The 17,729-nt window shown below is 48.7% G+C and overlaps 2 protein-coding genes across 3 annotated transcripts in view; one reads left to right on the forward strand and one right to left on the reverse strand.

The window, feature by feature from the left end:
• Slc46a1 (solute carrier family 46 member 1) lies at positions 1–7,214 on the forward strand (the record flags this gene model as incomplete). The annotated part of the gene is made up of 5 exons (XM_015500944.2): positions 1–192; positions 736–1,588; positions 4,076–4,159; positions 5,581–5,737; positions 6,621–7,214. Coding segments are annotated over 5 exons (1,335 nt in total), but the record flags the coding sequence as incomplete, so codon positions are not given.
• The window catches only part of Sarm1 (sterile alpha and TIR motif containing 1), a 23,337-nt gene continuing 10,562 nt past the window's right edge, over positions 4,955–17,729 (reverse strand). Inside the window, exons 6-9 of one of the 2 annotated variants that reach the window (XM_015501125.2) lie at positions 15,890–15,992; positions 15,626–15,815; positions 10,737–10,858; positions 4,955–10,591 (exon numbers count right to left, since the gene is read on the reverse strand). In XM_015501125.2, coding sequence (XP_015356611.1) covers positions 10,462–10,591; positions 10,737–10,858; positions 15,626–15,815; positions 15,890–15,992 — 545 coding nt within the window. In that variant the 3' untranslated portion in view covers positions 4,955–10,461. The remainder of the gene's footprint in view (positions 10,592–10,736; positions 10,859–15,625; positions 15,816–15,889; positions 15,993–17,729) is intronic. The other variant, XM_048794220.1, reaches the window with a different exon arrangement.

Consider the following 17,729-nt stretch of genomic DNA (forward strand, 5'->3'; position numbering starts at 1 on the left):
ACCCGGCGCGCGGCGCCCGTGCTGTTCCGCGGCCCCGTGGAGCCCCTCGTCTTCCTGGGGAACTTTGCCTTGGTCCTGCAGAGTCCGATCACCACGCAGTATCTGTGGCATCGCTTCAGCGTCGACCTCGGCTACAATGGCACTCGCGACCGAGGGCACTGTGGAAACCAAACCGTGGACCCCAGGATGACGGTAACAGCGTGGCGAGGGCTGGGGGCTGGCCCTGGCCTGGAGCGTGGGGGCTGCCGAGGGGCGGGGCCTGCGGGAAGGTGGGGAGGGCTGGGGGCGGGCCCTGGCCTGGAGCGTGGGGGCTGCCGAGGGGCGGGGCCTGCGGGAAGGTGGGGAGGGCTGGGGGCGGGCCCTGGCCTGGAGCGTGGGGGCTGCCGAGGGGCGGGGCCTGCGGGATGGTGGGGGGTGTCCGAGGCGGGGTTTGCGATTGCAGGGTGCGCGGGGCGGAGCACAGGGGTTCTGCCTTAGAATTGCAGCATAAGGGATGCGGGCTGTTGATCCAGAGAAAACCTGTCTTGGGCAATTAACAAAGGGGTAAAGGCAGGGGAATGGGGCCGTTTCCGTGTCCCATCGTCCCCCACGGTGACCGTTTTTGAGACTGTATGAAGATTCTCTGAGGTTTAGGTCTCCAAAGAAAGTTCTCAACCCTGTATCTCCCAGGATGGCAATGCTGGGGGCAGTAGGCGACCAGTGAGGAGTCATATCCTAGTAATTGTGTTCCCGCAGGAAGTGGAAACCCTTACCTCCCACTGGACCCTGTACATGAATGTGGGCGGTTTCCTGGTGGATCTCTTCTCGTCCACGTTGCTTGGAGCCTGGAGTGACCAGGTGGGCCGCCGCCCTCTGCTGGTGTTGGCCTCACTTGGCCTGCTGCTCCAAGCTGTGGTGTCCATCTTTGTGGTGCAGCTGCAACTCCATGTCGGCTACTTTGTGCTAGGCCGCATCCTTTGTGCTCTCCTCGGTGACTTCAGTGGGCTTTTGGCTGCTGGCTTTGCCTCCATAGCCGATGTCAGCTCTAATCACAGCCGCACCTTCCGGATGGCTCTGCTGGAAGCGTGCATTGGCGTGGCTGGAATGTTGGCAAGCCTCCTTGGGGGTCACTGGCTCCGGGCCCAGGGTTATGCCAACCCCTTCTGGTTGGCCTTGGCCTTGCTAATAGTCATGACTCTATATGCAGCATTCTGCTTTGATGAGACCTTGAAAGAGCCAAAGTCCACCCGGCTATTCACCCTCCGTCACCACAGATCCATCGTCCACCTCTACCTGTCTCCAGCCCCGGAGAAGTCCAGGAAGCATTTAGCCCTATACTCATTGGCTTTCTTCGTGGTGATCACTGTGCACTTTGGGGCTCAGGACATCCTGACCATCTATGAGTTGAGCACACCCCTCTGCTGGGACTCCAAGCTGATTGGCTATGGTTCTGCAGCTCAGCACCTCCCCTACCTCACCAGCCTGCTGGGCCTGCGGCTCCTGCAGTGCTGCCTGGCAGACAGCTGGGTGGCTGAGATTGGTCTAACCTTCAACATTCTGGGGATGGTGGTCTTTGCATTTGCTACCATCACAGCTCTCATGTTCACAGGTAAAGTATGTGGGCTCAGGGACAGCTAGTCCCAGAGGCAGTGGGTGAAAATTGGGGGCCAGCCCACTCACTGCTCCTGAATATAGTTCAGACCTGTGTCTTTGGAAACCTAAGTTATACCCACAGCCTGCACCAGAGGACAGATAACTAAAAAACCCAGAAAAATACCATCAATTTAAAATATATATATATATATTTAGTTGTAGATGGACACCATACCTTTTATTTATTTAGGTACTGGGGATTGAACTCAGGGGCACTCAACCACTCAGCCACATCCCCAGCCCTATTTTGTATTTTCTTTAAAGACAGGGTCTCACTGAGTTGCTTAGTGCCTCACTGTTTCTGAGGCTGGCTTTGAACTTGCCATCTTCCTGCCTCAGCCTCCCGAGCTGCTGGGATTATAGGCATGGGCCACCGTGCCCAGCTATTTATTTATTTTTTATGTGGTGCTGAGGATCAACCCAGTGCCTCACACATGCTAGGTGAGTGCTCTACCACTGAGCCACAACCCCAGCCCAGAAAAATGCCATCTTTGATAGATGGAAAATATAGCCTTTAAGTAGCCAAAGTAATTAATGCACATTATCAACCATAAATATTATTAGTAATTAGAGCAAAAGACAAAAGTATGGCTCATACACTAATTGCTTCACCCCTTGGCCTCCCGTAGCCTATCCATGGTGCTCTTAAACAAAGTCCATGCCATTAATGCCTGGATACTCATTTCTCTGATAAGAACCACAGGTCCTGCCTCAAATATCTCAGTCTACTTTTATTTTTATTTATTTATTTTTAAAAAGCCAGTCTTCTCAGACCACAGGAAGTTGCTGCTTGCTTAGTTCCTCTCTTCCCTGCTTCCTCATCACTTTTTTTTTTTTTTTTTTTGGCTTCCAGTTGGGTGGCTAGCAAAGGAGTAAAGAAATAACTATTTTAAAGGGACAGATTTATTTTGTTAGAGCCCTAAAATATGTTGTGTACAAAGTCAACCATTCAATAGTAACAGATTTCTTAACTCAGTTTCTTGATTGACAATGAAGGTGGGGGTCCAGGTACCTTTCATTCATACCTGCAGCCCTTGGGGGTGCAGAGAGGATGAAGTTACTGCCATTATTCTGAGAGTCTTAGCAGAGTGGAATTTGGGGGTCCTGACCCCAAAGAGGTCTTGGGGTGCTTCATCATATACTGACTTTGGAGGATACACTGTCCTCTAAGAATCTGAAATTTTGTTGAGGACACAACAGTCATGTAGGAAGAATAGTTCTGAAGAAAACAGGGTATGTCTATAAGTAACTAAATGCAAAAGGAAAAGGAGCTCATATTTACTATGTCCTTACTGTGCTGTATATTTACTGTGTACTTACTGCATTTTTTATAGTTGTCACCTCTTTACCCTGTGTATGTTTCCTAAGGTTGCTGTAACAAATTATTACAAATGTAATAACAATTATTACAACCCCAGCAACTCAGGAGACCAAGGCAGGAGGCAAGTTCAAAGCCAGCCTTCAGCCACTTAGCCAGACTGTCTCAAAATTAAAGTAAATAAATAAATAGGACTAGGGATATAACTCAGTGGTATAACTCTGAGCACCTTTTCAATCCCTGGTACTTCAAAAAACAAAAATTACCACAAATTGGGTGGCTTAAAACAACAGAAATTTATTCTCTCACAGTTTTGGAAGCCAAAAGTCCCAAATCAGTATTGCTAGACTGAAATTAGAAGTTGATAAGGCCAGTGCTCTCTTCGAAGGCTCTAGAAGAGAATCCGTTTCTCACCTCTTTCAGCTTCTGGTGGCTGCTGGCACTCCTCACACATGATCACATCACCAGTTTCTGCCTCTGTGGACACATTGCCTTCTTATCTCTGTGACTTCTCCATTCTATCTATGTCAAATCTCCCTCTACTGGAAAGGATATGTAGATTGCATTTAGGGCCCAACCTGATCATCCAAGATAATCTTTCCTTCTTAAGATTCTTACCTTAATCACATTTGCAAAGACCCATTTTCTAAATAAGGCATCATTTACAGATTCCAGGATTTAGGACCTGATACCTTTTGTGGGTGTTATTCAGCCCCCTATACTGCAGATGGATGTCTTATAATCTTCCTTTTATAGGCTGGGAGTTGGGCTCAGGGAGGTACCCAAGGTCCCACACATGGTAAGCAATGGCATCAGGTTTTGAACTTGGAGCTGCCTCCAAAGTCTATGCTCCTGTGCCCTGCCACCTCCCTCCTGACTGCTCCATGGGTGGGTGATGCCTATAGCGGCCATAAGAGGCATTCTGACAACAAAGCCAGTGGTGGGAATCAGCACTCATTCTTGAAACAGATAGCGGATAGGTGAGCACAGAGAAGGATGCTCTCCCTACCTTCACCATCAAGGAAGAACTTCCTGGGTCTAACTTAAGTCCCATATGGGTATGTATAGGAGCCCTGCTGCCTCTCCCTGACCCCACTTTCCTGATGTGTCTTTATTTCTCCACAGGATATGGCTTGCTCTTTCTGTCGTTAGTCATCACACCTATCATCCGGGCCAAACTCTCCAAGCTGGTGGGTGAGTCTGAGCAGGGTAAGTATCAGAATCAGTCTGCATCTTGTTCCTCAAGCCCAGTGTTGGCTGAACTGGGCAGCCAGGCTAGGGAACAGCCTACCTTCCTCCCATGCTGGGGAAGTGGCCAAGACGAATGCACTTCTGTCAGATGGCCTAGGTTCTGGTGGAGGGCTGGGTTTTTGCATTCAGCAGCACTTGATAACTGGCGTGGAAGGTTTACTCTTTGCAGACCTCAGTTCTTCCATCCATGATGATTTTGGAGTTTCCTGATTCCTTGGGGTCAGAGTGTACAAACCCAGAGGAAATGAGCAAACTTGTAACCTTGGTTTCATTGTTCCCAATTGTCAGGTGAAGAAACAGCCCCAGAGGGTTAACTTGGTTCAATCAAGGTCACTCAGTAAATGGTGGAGCTGGGATGCACACCGAGGTCTGTTTTAACAGCAGTGGTTCTTGGGAGCTGGGGTTCAGCCCTGGCTCTGTCATGGGCCTCAGTTTCCTTCTGTGTAACGAGTGGTTTGCTCTTGGTGACATCTGCAGGCCCTTCAGCTCTGACAGCCTGACAGTTTAATCTTAATTTCTCTTCGATCATTGCTTATGTGTGCAAACTGCTTATGTGGCATAGCTGTAAGACAGCTCCTTCGACCTCTGGGTCCTTATACTTTAGTCTGGAAACATCTGCCCTGGATCTGTTGATGGACACCTGGTGGCTTACACAACCCACTATGGGCTCAGGTGTCTCCAGAACCCAGCTGCCTTCATTCACTCACTCAGTAAGCTTTCTTCCCAACACTTTTCACTGAGCCCAGACATGTCAAGGGGAAAAGGAGAAAACAGCCTTTATTTACTAGCTACCTCCAGCAGGCACGCTGGGATACGTGCTTTATGTGTGAGCTTTAAGTTGCTGACAAACTTTGAAATAGTTGTTAGGCTTATTTCACAGGAGGGGGAACAGAAACCCATCAGGATAAGCCACTGAGTATTGGAACTGGGAATCATATCAGCAGTTAATGCCAAACAGGAGGTGATTCCAAAGAGGATAACCCCCTCCCCCAAACACCATTTCCATCAGGCTTTCATTAGAAGCTATCACATGTACTTTTATTGTGGATTTAAAAGCAGTCACTAATGTAGTCGCCCTTTTGTGGGGGATGCTTTCCATGCATGACATTACTGAATCTTTATCATGATGTGGTAGGATTTACAGGTGAGGGAGAGGTTAAGTGACTTGCCCTGGGTCTCACAGCTGTGAAGTGGTATGGTGGTACCAGGATTTTACCCTGAATCTTTTGAACTCTGGAACTTGGCTTTTTTTTTTTTTTTCTTCTTTCTTTTTCCTTCCTGTTTTAGAGGTTGAACTCAGGGCCTTGCACATGATAGGCAAGTGCTCCACTGCTGAGCTTCACCCCAGCCCTCAGAGTGTGCCATTTATTTCTTTGCAGGTGCTCTCTTTTCCGCTATGGCCTGTGTGAGCAGCTTGGCCATGCTGGCAGCCTCCGGGATCTTCAACTCACTCTATCCAGCCACTCTGAACTTCATGAAGGGCTTCCCCTTCCTCCTGGGAGCTGGTCTCCTCTTCATCCCAGCCATTTTGATCGGGTAATGTAGGCCCTAAACCCATGTTCATAATGGAGCCCTTTATCTTAAAAGGTTTCCTCTTCCTCCCACTCCTACCTGGAAATGGCAGCATCATTTCTACCTCTTCCCCTGTGGGTGTCCCCTCCTGGCTGATTGCCCCCTTGCAGATGGCTGCCTAATCCTCCAGGAGCCATTCTCCAAGGGCCAGGCAGAGGGGCAGGTAGGGAAGGATCAGGCTAATTTGTGGCCAAGCTGTTACCTCCCCAGGTCCCCTCACTTCCTTCCATTCCCATTTTACAGGTGGAACTATGGGCAGCAGAACTGTGTTAAAGGGACTCCACAAAGCTTCCTCTGTCCTGGTGGCTGGGCCACAGGGAAGCCCAACTCACTGACTTCTTCCCCCTTTGTCTCTTTTATTGTTGGCACTGGGGATTGAACCTGGAGTGTACTACCACTGAGCTACACCTCTGTCCCTTTTATTTTTATTTTATTTTTTTTTAGTTGTCAATGGACCTTTATTTTATTTATATGTGGTGCTGAGAATCGAACCCAGGGCCTCACACATGCTAGACAAGTGCTCTATACCACTGAGCCTCAACCCCAGCCCCCTTTTTATTTTTATGAGACAGGGTCTCATTAAACTGCCCAAGCAGTCCTCCTGCACTAGCCTCACAAGTAGCTGACATTCTAGGCCTGCACTACTGCACCTGGAGCCACTGATGACTTAAGAGTTATTTTCCAGAAACATCTATCACTGGATAGTGTCCTTTACCTTACAGCTTGGGGAGGGAGGAATTCAGGAGAGGACACTAGGACAGCCCACCTGAGTGAATCCTGTGTCACTTTTCCAGACAGGAGTCGAGGATTCTTGTCAAATCGGAACCCTCTCTCTGTTCTTTTACAGGGTGCTGGAAAGGGCTAATCCTCACTCTGAATTCCAGAACATTTCCTAGAACCCCTGATCTGCCTGTGCCAAAGGACAGAGGGCAAGAGGAGCAGAATGAACACACTGACTGCGAGTCTGCATCTAGGAGCCAGCCCACAGCTGAGCTACAGCTCCCCTCAGAGGGCAGCACTTCTTAGACAAGGTGGTCAAGCTCATTCAAGGTACCACCTGGTCCAGAACTGAGCCAGCCTCTGTCTAGAATTTAGAATCCCAATCTGACAGGCCCACTCCAGGGCAGGCAGCAGGGGTCTGATTACTTTTTTATGCCATCCATCACTTGGAACCCTTTAGGGGAGGAATCCTGAGTAGAATGAGACCTCAGGGACCAATGGAGTGTGTGTTCCTGATGTGTACAGCAGCTGCCAATCATTCCTTAATGATGACTATATTATCTATTAGTGCCAGCCTTGGGGCGGTGCGGGAGGGGTTGGGAGAGCATGGCTCCCCTAGAGAGAGAATGCTACTGTCACTGTGGATGGACTCAATCCTTGACTACAACCTTTGCACCCCTGGGCTTAACTGTGCCAATCACAATAAATTAATTGAATCAAACCAAAAGGAATCTTCTGGTCTCTAAGGCATTGTATTTGGGGCCCTCTGTTTTCCTGGTCTGCTTACCATAGGTCAGACTCCAGCCATCTGCTGCTGCTGGGCTGGGTAGGGAGCCCCTGGGCTACCTGTGGGGTTGGTCCTGGGTGTGGCTATCCGGCTCCTGAGCTGTCAGGTGATAAGCTGCAAGACTTGGAAGACGCCAGCAGGAAACCTTGGGCAGGGCTCTGGCTGCCTCTTCCTGAGGGTCAGTGAGATGCACTTTCCAGAAGCACCTACGCTGATCTTCCTGGCTACACCAGGCAGGATCAGTTTTCGTTGACACAGCCCTCTGACACCTGTTGTTGCTGAGCGCTTCAGCAGTCATGTGCCAAGCCCATCCCTGTGTCTCTGTAGGTCTACTGGGAGCTGAACCTGATTTTCCATATGATTCATGGACCAGAGCTTCCCAGAGAATGAGGGACCCATTTCTAGGGAGGTAGGAAGGTCTGGACCTGAAGTTGAAAGGTAGAATCTTATTTAATATTAAAGCACTGGCTTTGATGAGGACCCATAAGTCCCCTAGCAGACCCAAATCAGGGGCTACTTCAGTCTTCAAACCAGAACTGCCCTTGGGGGCTTGGCCTGCTGCCATTTTTCCCTACTTTCTCATCTGCCCTGTTAGCCAGTTTGCTGGCTGAAAAATCATGCAGGTGAAATGGGTAGTTCAGGGCTGGCTAGAGCCCCTGCAGCCTGGGCCCTTGTTGCCAGACTTCTGCCTCCCTGACCCCCCGCACCATGGGGCTGAGCTGGCCTGAGGCCGGGCTCTACTCTGGATAGCTGTGTGACTTGAGCAGTCTCCTCTAGGAAAGGCTAGATCAGCAATGCCCCCAAATAGTCTGAATGTGGGAACCACACCTGGATGGACCTTCCAGGACACATTCTAGGATGAGATGCCTATCTTCATAGGCTAAAGAGAAGGATGAATGAATTGTGGCTGGACTTTTGATTTCTGAATGTCCCTGAGCAGCTCTTAGAGGGACAGGTGAGGTGGGGTAGGGACCTTGTTAACTCAGCCTTAATCTGGGGGTAATGTCTATAGCCCAGACAAGCAAAAAACCTTGACTCTGCAGACCTGAGTCAGAGCAGGCTGTGGGAGGGGTGCTACTTCTGAGCCCTATCTCAGGATGAGCTCTAAGGTGGAGGTTAAGGGCCCAGCTGTTTGCCCTAGCTGCAATCTGAGCAGTGTTTGACATGGCAGAGGCGGCCACCACCCCTGAACATACTGGCCTGGCTGGGACAGGCTCCTCAGTTCAGTTGCTCTGTCTGGAGCCAGAAATAGGCTCCTGATTGCCTGGAGAGACAGAGGACGGGGCAGAAGGCTGGACAGTGGAGGTGGACAGTGGTGGAGCGTGTGCTTGAAGAAAAACCAGGAACTTCTCTGAGTACTACCCATAGGGACAAAAAGGCAGAAAGATCCCCCTGGGAGTATGCAGACGCTGTATTAGTGACTACTGTGTGAGGGCAACTATCCAGTCTGCTTCGTCTGTCACATCCAGGACAGAATCCTGGGCTTGAACTAGCATGCACTTGGGCTGAGTGTCTGGGAGAGGATGGTGTATGGTCAAAGCCAGAATTGGGCCAGGATCCACTTAAGACAAGGGGAGGGTGGAGAGTGGAAGGAAGGAGTCCCAAGCCTGCAATGAGATCTCTGGCTTCCTGATGATGTGGTCCAAAAGCAAGGAGAAACCTGGCCAGCTCTGCAGGGCTGGGGTCTAGGAGCTGAGCCAGCCCTGAGGTGTGAACCCACTGCCCCCAGAAGGAAGTACAGGGCAGGTAACAGCCGACCCCACTAGCTGAAGTGTGGGTTATTGGAGGGAGGGCATTTCTTGCCCTCCTACTCTAGTGGAGGGAGGGCCACAGGGACATTTCTCCCTAGCTATTTCTGTATGACCCCTGGGTCAGCCTTTTGGCTAAAACCTATCCCCCACTGCTAGATTCTCTGAAGCATGGGAGAAGCCACAGCCCTGCAGAGGTTCATCCGCCAAGACGATTCTCAGGAATCATCAGCCCAGTCCATCTGCAGTGACCTGGGTGCTGGGATACCTGGCTCTGAATCCTGGGGCTACCGATAATGATTTGAAAAATGGGATTTATCACTCGGTCTTTCTTCCTTACTTTCTAGTACAGGGGGACAGTACTGGACAGGGTTGCTGTGATGATTACAGAAACCAGGAGTGGAATGTTTGGGAAATGACAAAAGATTTGTGAAGGACTTTCTGCTTAGTGTGGTCCCTTGACCACCTGCATCGGTTTGCCCAGGGATTTGTGGGAAATGCATACTCTCAGGCCCTGCCTCAGGTCTCTTGAATTGAATTTTAACAAGATTCCTGAATGCACTTGACATTGTGAGAAACCGCTAGGTCATCACCCTTGCCCTTCAGGATCTTGCTTCTTTCCACAGAGCTGCAGGTGCTGTCCAGGCTACTGGGGCTGCCGGGGGTTGGGGGTGCCTGGTCCCCCTCTTCCCTGAGCAAGTGGGTGGGAAGCCCTGGGTGGGTGAGGAGCTGGGGAAGCCAATAGGGCCTGGATGGTCAGGCATCTTAAGCAGAGCACCAAGGCCTGGGGTAGGTGGGCTTTGAGACATGGCCTCCCTGCCCAGAACTGGGCCCTGGTAGGAAGCTCCCATGCACAAGCACAGCAAAGTAACCGAGGCATATACAGCCTGTGGGCCGGCTCAGCTCAACCTTGACCCCAGCTGTGAGGAAGGCTGGGAGGGGCACTGAGTGGTTATAGGGCAAGGCCACGAGACAGTAGGAAGTGGCATCAGGGCCCACGAACAGCCATTGAGGGGCCTGTCCATGGCTGCCTCCCAGGTGCAGGCCCTTGCCCAGGGCCTGCACATGGCCCTGATTTCCGTCAGAGGCTGCCTACTCAAGCCGGCTGCTCTCAGAGCGGCGTATGAGAGAATATGCCGTGACCCTCCCCTCAGTCTCCTGCGTTTCCAGAACTTGGCAGGGACACAACTCTGAGGATGGGGGACAGAGAACCTGATGGCAGGGCCTGAGGGAGGAGGAACCCCCACCCCCAAGCCCAGCTTCCTTCCCTTTCCACATACTGAGGAAGGGGATGTTGAAGTGGGCCATGAGGGTAGGGGACAGGGAGAGCCATTTCCTGAGAAGAGCCTAGGCTGACTCTGTTTAAAGAGCTGTTCCTTCAGGGAGGACCATGGAAATGGGAGACACAGCAGGGACTGGGAACTGGAAACTGGTTAAGGTGGGCCCATGGGTGCAGCACCCTCCAAACTGGTGTCAGAGCCTGCAGATGAGTCCCGGGAGGAGCGACCCTGCAGGAAGCGGATGATCTTCTCAATGGTGGCCTCCTGGTACTCATGGGACCACCTGTGGGCACAAGGACCAAGGGATCAGATGGCTGCACAGATGGAGCTGCTGGCCAGGGGCCTGTTTGCTTTATCCTCATGCTGCCTGTAGGGGTGATGTGTACCCACTCCCCTTGGCTTTCATTCCCTGGGGCCCTGGGGCTCACTTGATGCCGTTGAAGGTAAGCACAGCCTGCATGTCCTCGGGCAGAGCCTGGGGCTCAGGCCACTCAAAGCCATCAATGACGGGCACAATGTTCTTGCCACAGCTTAGAGCAGTCACAATCTCCTAAAAGGAGAAGAGAAAAGAGGAAGAAACCCCCTGTCTCATCTAGGAACCCTAGGGCCAGATAGGTGCTGGGGTAGGGGGGAAGTGGGGTGCTGGCCTGGGACTGAGCCTGAGGCAAGACACTGGTCTTCAAATCCCCCCAACTTCTCCTTCACCCCCCTACAGTGAAAAAAAGATTTGATCTTGGGACAGAGTTGGCACTGAGCTCCTAAACCCACTATAGTTTCCTGAGTGATAAGAGTACATCTTCTGCTAATGAGATAACTCCCAGCCAGGGGTGAGCCGGGGCAGTGGCCAAGAGAGTCAGGAAGAGGGCTGGTCACCAGAAAGACCCCGGCATGCTTAGGTGACATCTGGAGAGGGGCTGCAGGTTGGGTTCAATCCCCATCAACAATGATTGAACAATCATGCCTATTTAATAAAACATGCATCAAATCCCCTATACAATGGATTTAAAGAGCTTCTGGGTTGGTGAAGAAGCCAGGAAGGTAGTGCCAGGGAGAAGGTAGGGAAGCCCCTTGCCCTCCTTACCCTGCCCTGTGATTCGTTTCCATTTGGCTTTTCCTGAGTTGTGTCCTTTATAATAAACCCCACTAAGAGTAAGTCAAGGATTTTCTGAGTTCAATGAGTCACAGAGAAAAACTGAACTGGGCTGGGTGGGTGGTGATCATGAGAACTGCCAAACTGATAGTCAAGTCAGACGGGGGTGGCCTAGGCACCCAGGACTTGTGACTGAAGTCAGGGTTTGTGGAACTCAGCTCTTCAGCCTGTGGAGTTGGATACTCCAGGATCAAACTCAATTGAAGGGCACCCCCTTGGTGTCAGAAAATTGATTAGTTGTTAGTGTAGGAAAAAACCCATATAATTTTCTGTCAAAGAAATTCATCTCACCCCTGCATCTATGTGGCTCCATCACGAGCCCTGCCCATTGTACTTCTTACTTATTTCTCAATTCCACCAATTTTCTCTACCTATACCCTGCCCAGCCTTGTCCAACCCCATCCTATTTACCAGGTCTCTCCTCATCCACTCTTACTCCTCTAATTTGTTTTCCAAAATGCCTTTTCACCTGAATAATCTCTGAAAAATGAAAAATCTGACATATCTGATCATGTCACATCCTACTTAAAACTCCTCAAGACTTTGTCTCTTAGAATAAAGACGAAACTTTCTAATGCACACTGCAAGGCCTGTGTGGTTGGCCACAGCCCATTTCTTAATCTCTACCCCTTCCCCATCCTCCCGGACACACAGAACCTACACCCTTAGCTCTGTTATCTTCCTTCCCTGCGAGGGCTTCTGCCTATGCTGTTTCCTCCACCTTGAACATGCTTCTCTGCCCTTTCACTTACATCCCCACATCTTTCGGATTTGAGTTCAGTCAACAATTTTTTTAACATATTTTTTTTAGTTGTTGATAGACCTTTATTTAAAAAAAATTATTTCTGTGGTGCTGAGAATCGAACCCAGTGCCTCACACATGCCAGGCAAGTGTGCTACCACTGAGCCCCAGCCCCAGCCCTCAGTCAACACTTTTCTAGGGAAGTTGTCCTACTTCCGTGACCAAGTCAGCTTCCCCTCTCATATACTCTCAGGCTCTGCAGCCCAGGCTACAGTTGCAGATTTAAATTAATTAACATGTAGTTTACTTAATGTTTGTTTTCTCTGCCAAACAGAAGGACAGGGGCTGTGTGTTTTTTTTACTCACTTTATTAGCATCTTTCCCAAAGTCCTGCCCATGGTCAACCCTAGATAACTATTTGATTGATGGATGAAAGAATGAAACAATGAATTAATGAACAAAGCAACACAGCCCAGCAATTAGGGGGCTGCACTCTGGAATCATCAGATCTAGGTTCCTAGTGAGTCTCTGACACAAGCTCTGTGACCAGAAGCAAAAATAATGGGGTCTCAAAAGTTTCTGTTTTCTAACATATAAAATAAGGTTAATGACAGTCCTGTATCTTGTAGGATTGTTGCATAAAATAACTGCAATATTCCACGGCAAGTGCTGAGCGCAGTGCTGAGCATGTAGTGAATGGTTAAGAAGTAATCGGTGTCCTTATTTCCTCTGTAAAGTGGAAATACAACCTACCTCACTGGGTGGTTCTGATGGTATTTCTTACTATTAATGGCACTCTGGTAAGTGCTTATTGAATGTTTTTCCTTTCAAGGGGGAACCACAGGGATGTGACTTTCTTGAGTGCAGTTCACTTGTGGTTTTCCAGATCGATTACCCACCAAATGTGGCTTCAGGGAAAGGAGGATTAAAACCAGAAGCAATTAAGCATTAAAAACAACCAGAGAGGGATGATGGAGCCTTTGGGACCAGTCCAAGGCAAATGCTGTCACCACCCTGCCTCCCACCTCCCCCTCACTGTCTGCTGGGACAATGGGTGTCAAGCACCTTTGTGGGGCAGAGACTTTTTGGAGAAAGAATCAGCCTAACTTCAACCCTGACTGGCTTCTGGGAGCCTCTTGGTTTTACAGCTGAAGAGAAGGAAGCTTAGAGAAAGGAAAGGACCCCCCAACAATCACCCAAACACCCACTCCGGGAGGGGCCAGGCCTACAACTGGAGCCTTCAGAGCCTAAGTCCAGGCCTGTTTCAACCAAGCCCTGCTGTGTCTCTGCTGAGCATCTGGATGGATTTTGATCCTGTCACACTTAATCACAAGTCTTTAGAATAATTTGTTTCATGTAAAATTACATAGAACCAAAGAGATTGCTCTGTGCAGATTCAGAGACTGGCTAAGGAAGGGATAATGACTTGTTCAAGTTCCCTCAGCTGGCTAGAATGAAAACTTCAGGACAAGTCTTCTAACCTGGTAAACTTAGTAGATGCACATCAAAATCATTCATTTGTTTAGTCATTGGCTCAATTATTCTATAAACTTTTTTCTGGTACTAGAGATTGAACCCAGGAGTGCTTTACCAGTGAGCCACATCCCCAGCCCTTTAAATTTTTTATTTTGAGACAGAGTCATTCTAAGTTGATGAGGCTGGCTTTGAACTTGTGACCCAGCCTCAGCCTCCCAAGTTACTAAGATTACAGATACGTGCCACTGCACCCAGCTTCTATACACTCTTTTGAGCTTCCTTTGAACTCTCATGGAGCTCACAGACACTTCCTCTCTCAGAAGGCTACCTGCCACCTGCTCAGAAGGCTGCCTGCTCTTGGTCCTCAGCCATGTTCCTCCAGGATGTCTTCCTGTTCCAGAGCCTCCTCCTGAAACCAGACCCAGTATGTGCCTCCTCCTGCATGGCTTCTGGAGCTAGGCCCTCCCCGCAACTGCCAATCTGGACCACTCTAGTGCTTCCATCCAAACACCCATTGCCCATCTCCCCCATCACGGGCTCCCTGTTTCCCAGTGCTTCAAGCACAGATCTAACAGGTTCATCTACGTAGTTTAGCATTTATATCAATTTATATATGATCTAGGCAATGCGAGCATATGCTGTGTGTGTGTGTGTGTGTGTATTAAGAGACAGGGGTCTCACTATGTTGCCCAGACTGGTCTCAGCCTTTTTCCTGCCTCAGTGATCCTCCTGCTTCAGCCTCCAAAGTGGCTGGGACTACATGTGTGAGCCACCACACCTGACTCAGGGATGGCACATTCTTTTCTCATGAACTGCTTGAAGATAAGAACTCCATCTCAGATAACTACGGCATCCCTTAGCTCCAACCCTCAATTCTTTTTGAGTGATTAATGATTAACTTGAAGATGCGATATGTTTCCATCTATCCATTCATTCTATAAGTATTCTTCTTTTTTATATATACTAGAGATTGAACCCAGGGATGCTTAACTACTGAGCCACAAGTTCAGCACTTTTTATTTTTTATTTTGAGACAAGGTTTCACTAAGTTGCTTAGGGCCTTATTAAGTTGCCAAGGCTTACCTGGAACTTGCAATCCTCCTGCCTCAGCCTCCCAAGTCGCTGGGATTATAGATGTACACCTCTACAACCAGCTATTCTATAAATATTCTAAGTTCCTATTAGGTGTCATACATTGAATATATAATGGTGAATTAAACAGATACAATCGGCATAATAATAATAATAGCTGTCATTATTGAGCAATCACTATGTGCCAGACATTCTGCTAAGCACTTCAGTTTAGCTCTTTTAATCCTTGTAACAGTATCCTAGGGAGTTGCTACTATTATTGTCTCCACTTTACAGTAATAAATATGAAGTTCCTTGGAGTTAAGTAATTTGCCCAAGGCCAGAGCCAAGATCCAAACTTCCAGTTTTATGTTCTTAACAATGATTCCTAACTGCCTGTCACTGTACTCTCTTCTGCCTCACAGAGGTTATTTTGCAAAGCATTTTCATCCCCCTCTGACACTCACAATAATCCTACAAGGTGAACAGCATGGGTAAGTTATCCCCTTTTGTAGATGAGAAAACCGAGGTTCAAGATCCTAAGTGGGGGCTGGGGTTGTGACTCAATGATAGACTGCTTGCCTAGCATGTGTGGGGCACTGGGTTAAATCCTCAGCACTACATAAAAATAAAATAAAGGTATCGTGTCCACCTATAACTAAAAAATAAATGTTAAAAAAAAAAGAGAGAGAGATCCAAAGTGGTTTGCTAAAGCTGCATTCCAGTCAGAGCTGTGGCTCCCAACTTCCAGCTGGGCCAGAGAGGTGTTCTGGGGCCAAGTGTTGCTGGGTGTGTAGAAAAGAAGGGATAGAAGGGGAACTCAGTCCCCTGGGCCTTGGGCCAGTACTGGGATGGCAGAGGCACAGGTCAACACCTACCTTGTGCACCCAGTCCTTGCAGTCATGGTCCAGCATGCACTTGTCCAGGGCCCCAGGTGACAACACCAGCACAAAGTTGCGGGCACCCATGACGCTCTGGATGAGCTTGTCCTCAAACTTGCCTGCTTCTAGCTTCTCCACATCGATAAAGACACTGAAGCCATGCAGCTGTAGGTGCACCTTCAGGAGACTGCAGAGAGGCCCTGTGTCACCACCCTGGCCTCTCCCCAAAGCCCAGGATGCCTGCTGCCTACCCCTCCTTACCTGGCCAGCTGGGAGCCTGAGTTTCTTCGGTAGCTGATGAAGACATCTGGGATGTCCCCGCCGGGCTTGCAGCCAGTACAGGGCAGTGGGGAGTGTAGCATTTCTGAGGCCAACAAGAGAGACAGCATGGTGAGGGCAGTCCCCCCCACTACTTACGATGAAGTCCATCATACCTTGGAGACTTGGTCCTGTGTCTACCCAGTCCTCTCAGCCCAGCTTAGACAAGGTAGCTTGCTTCAAAAAAGGTGACTGAGGTGGAGATATGGGGCCTACAGGAAGGAAGGCCATCATCATTGATGAGTCCCTCTCAAAAGGTTCATTGACATGGACTTCCAGCCTTGCCCTTTCTCTGGAACTGCAGACCTGCACAGCCAGCTGCCCACAGGCACTCCAAACTCAATACAGCCCAGGTCCTCCCCTCATCCCTTCATTCCAGTTTCCACCAGAAACCTGGGTATTTTATTTATTCAGCAAATACAGATGTTGGGGATGGGGTTGTGGCTCAGCAATAGGACACTTGCCTAGCATGTGCAAGGCCCTGGGTTCGATCCTCAGCACCACATAAAAATTTTTAAAAATAAAGGTATTGTGTCCAACTACAACTAAAAAATAAATATTACAATAAATAAACAAATAAATACAGATGCTTCTCTACTTACAATGAGGTTACTACTTCCTGAAAACCCATGATAAGTTGAAAATATCATGTCAAAATGCATTTAAGCTGGGCGTGGTGGAGCATGCCTGTAATCCCAGTGGCTCTGGAGGTTGAGGCAGGAGGATCAGAGTTCAAAACCAGCCTCAGCAACTTAGTGAATTGCTAAGCAAATCAGTGAGACCTTGTCTCTAAATACAAATAAAAAGGGCTCAAGGGTTAAGCACCCTGGGTTCAATCCCTGGTACAAAACACACACACACACACACACACAAAAAAAAAAAAAAAAAAAAANCTTTCTTTTTTCTTTTCTTTTCTTTTTTTTTCTTTCTGCAGTGATGGAGATAGAACCCAGGGCCTCATACATTAGGCAAACACTCTCCCCCTAAACTACATCTCCAGTCACCACAGGGGTCTTTCTAAAACCCAAACCTAAGCATGTCTGCCCCATTTAAAAGCAGTGCATGCTGGGCATGGTGGCACATGCCTATATTCCCAGCGACTTGGGAGGCTGAGTTAGGAAAATCACAAGTTCAAAGTCAGCCTCAGCAACTTAGTGAGGCACTAAGTAACTCAGTGAGATCCTGTCTCTAAATAAATACAAAATAGGGCTGGGGATGTGGCTCAATGGTTGAGTGCCTCTGAGTTCAATCCCCAGTATCAAAACAAAACAATAACAATTATACACACAAAACAAACAAACAAACAAAAACAAACAAACAAACAAAAAAACCTGTGCATGGCTCCTTATTCCCTAGAGAAACTGTTTTTTGAAAGTTATTTTTGCCCTAGACCTTCCTGTTTTCTTAAAACAATAAAATCTTAGACTTTTGTTGAGAGCTGTAATGTGAAAATGATAAAAGCTGACCTGGTTTGGTTGAAGCAAAAGAATGAAGCCAAGGCCCAGTCCCTTGTGCCATGAAGGTGCTCAGTACCTACTTGCTGAATGAATGGGTTCAATGAAAAGAATTCTTCTTCCTATAGTATTCAGAATTAACACCCACAGATATTTGTCTGTTTATGAAGCAGAAAAACAGGGGCTCAAATCCCAATTCTGGGCTGGGGATGTGGCTCAAGCGGTAGCGCGCTCGCCTGGCATGCGTGCGGCCCGTGTTCGATCCTCAGCACCACATACAAACAAAGATGTTGTGTCCGCCAAGAACTAAAAAAAATAAATAAATATTT

Source organism: Marmota marmota, unplaced genomic scaffold (genome assembly GCF_001458135.2).
Source record: "Marmota marmota marmota unplaced genomic scaffold, marMar, whole genome shotgun sequence".
NCBI classification, from domain to species: Eukaryota; Metazoa; Chordata; class Mammalia; order Rodentia; family Sciuridae; genus Marmota; species Marmota marmota.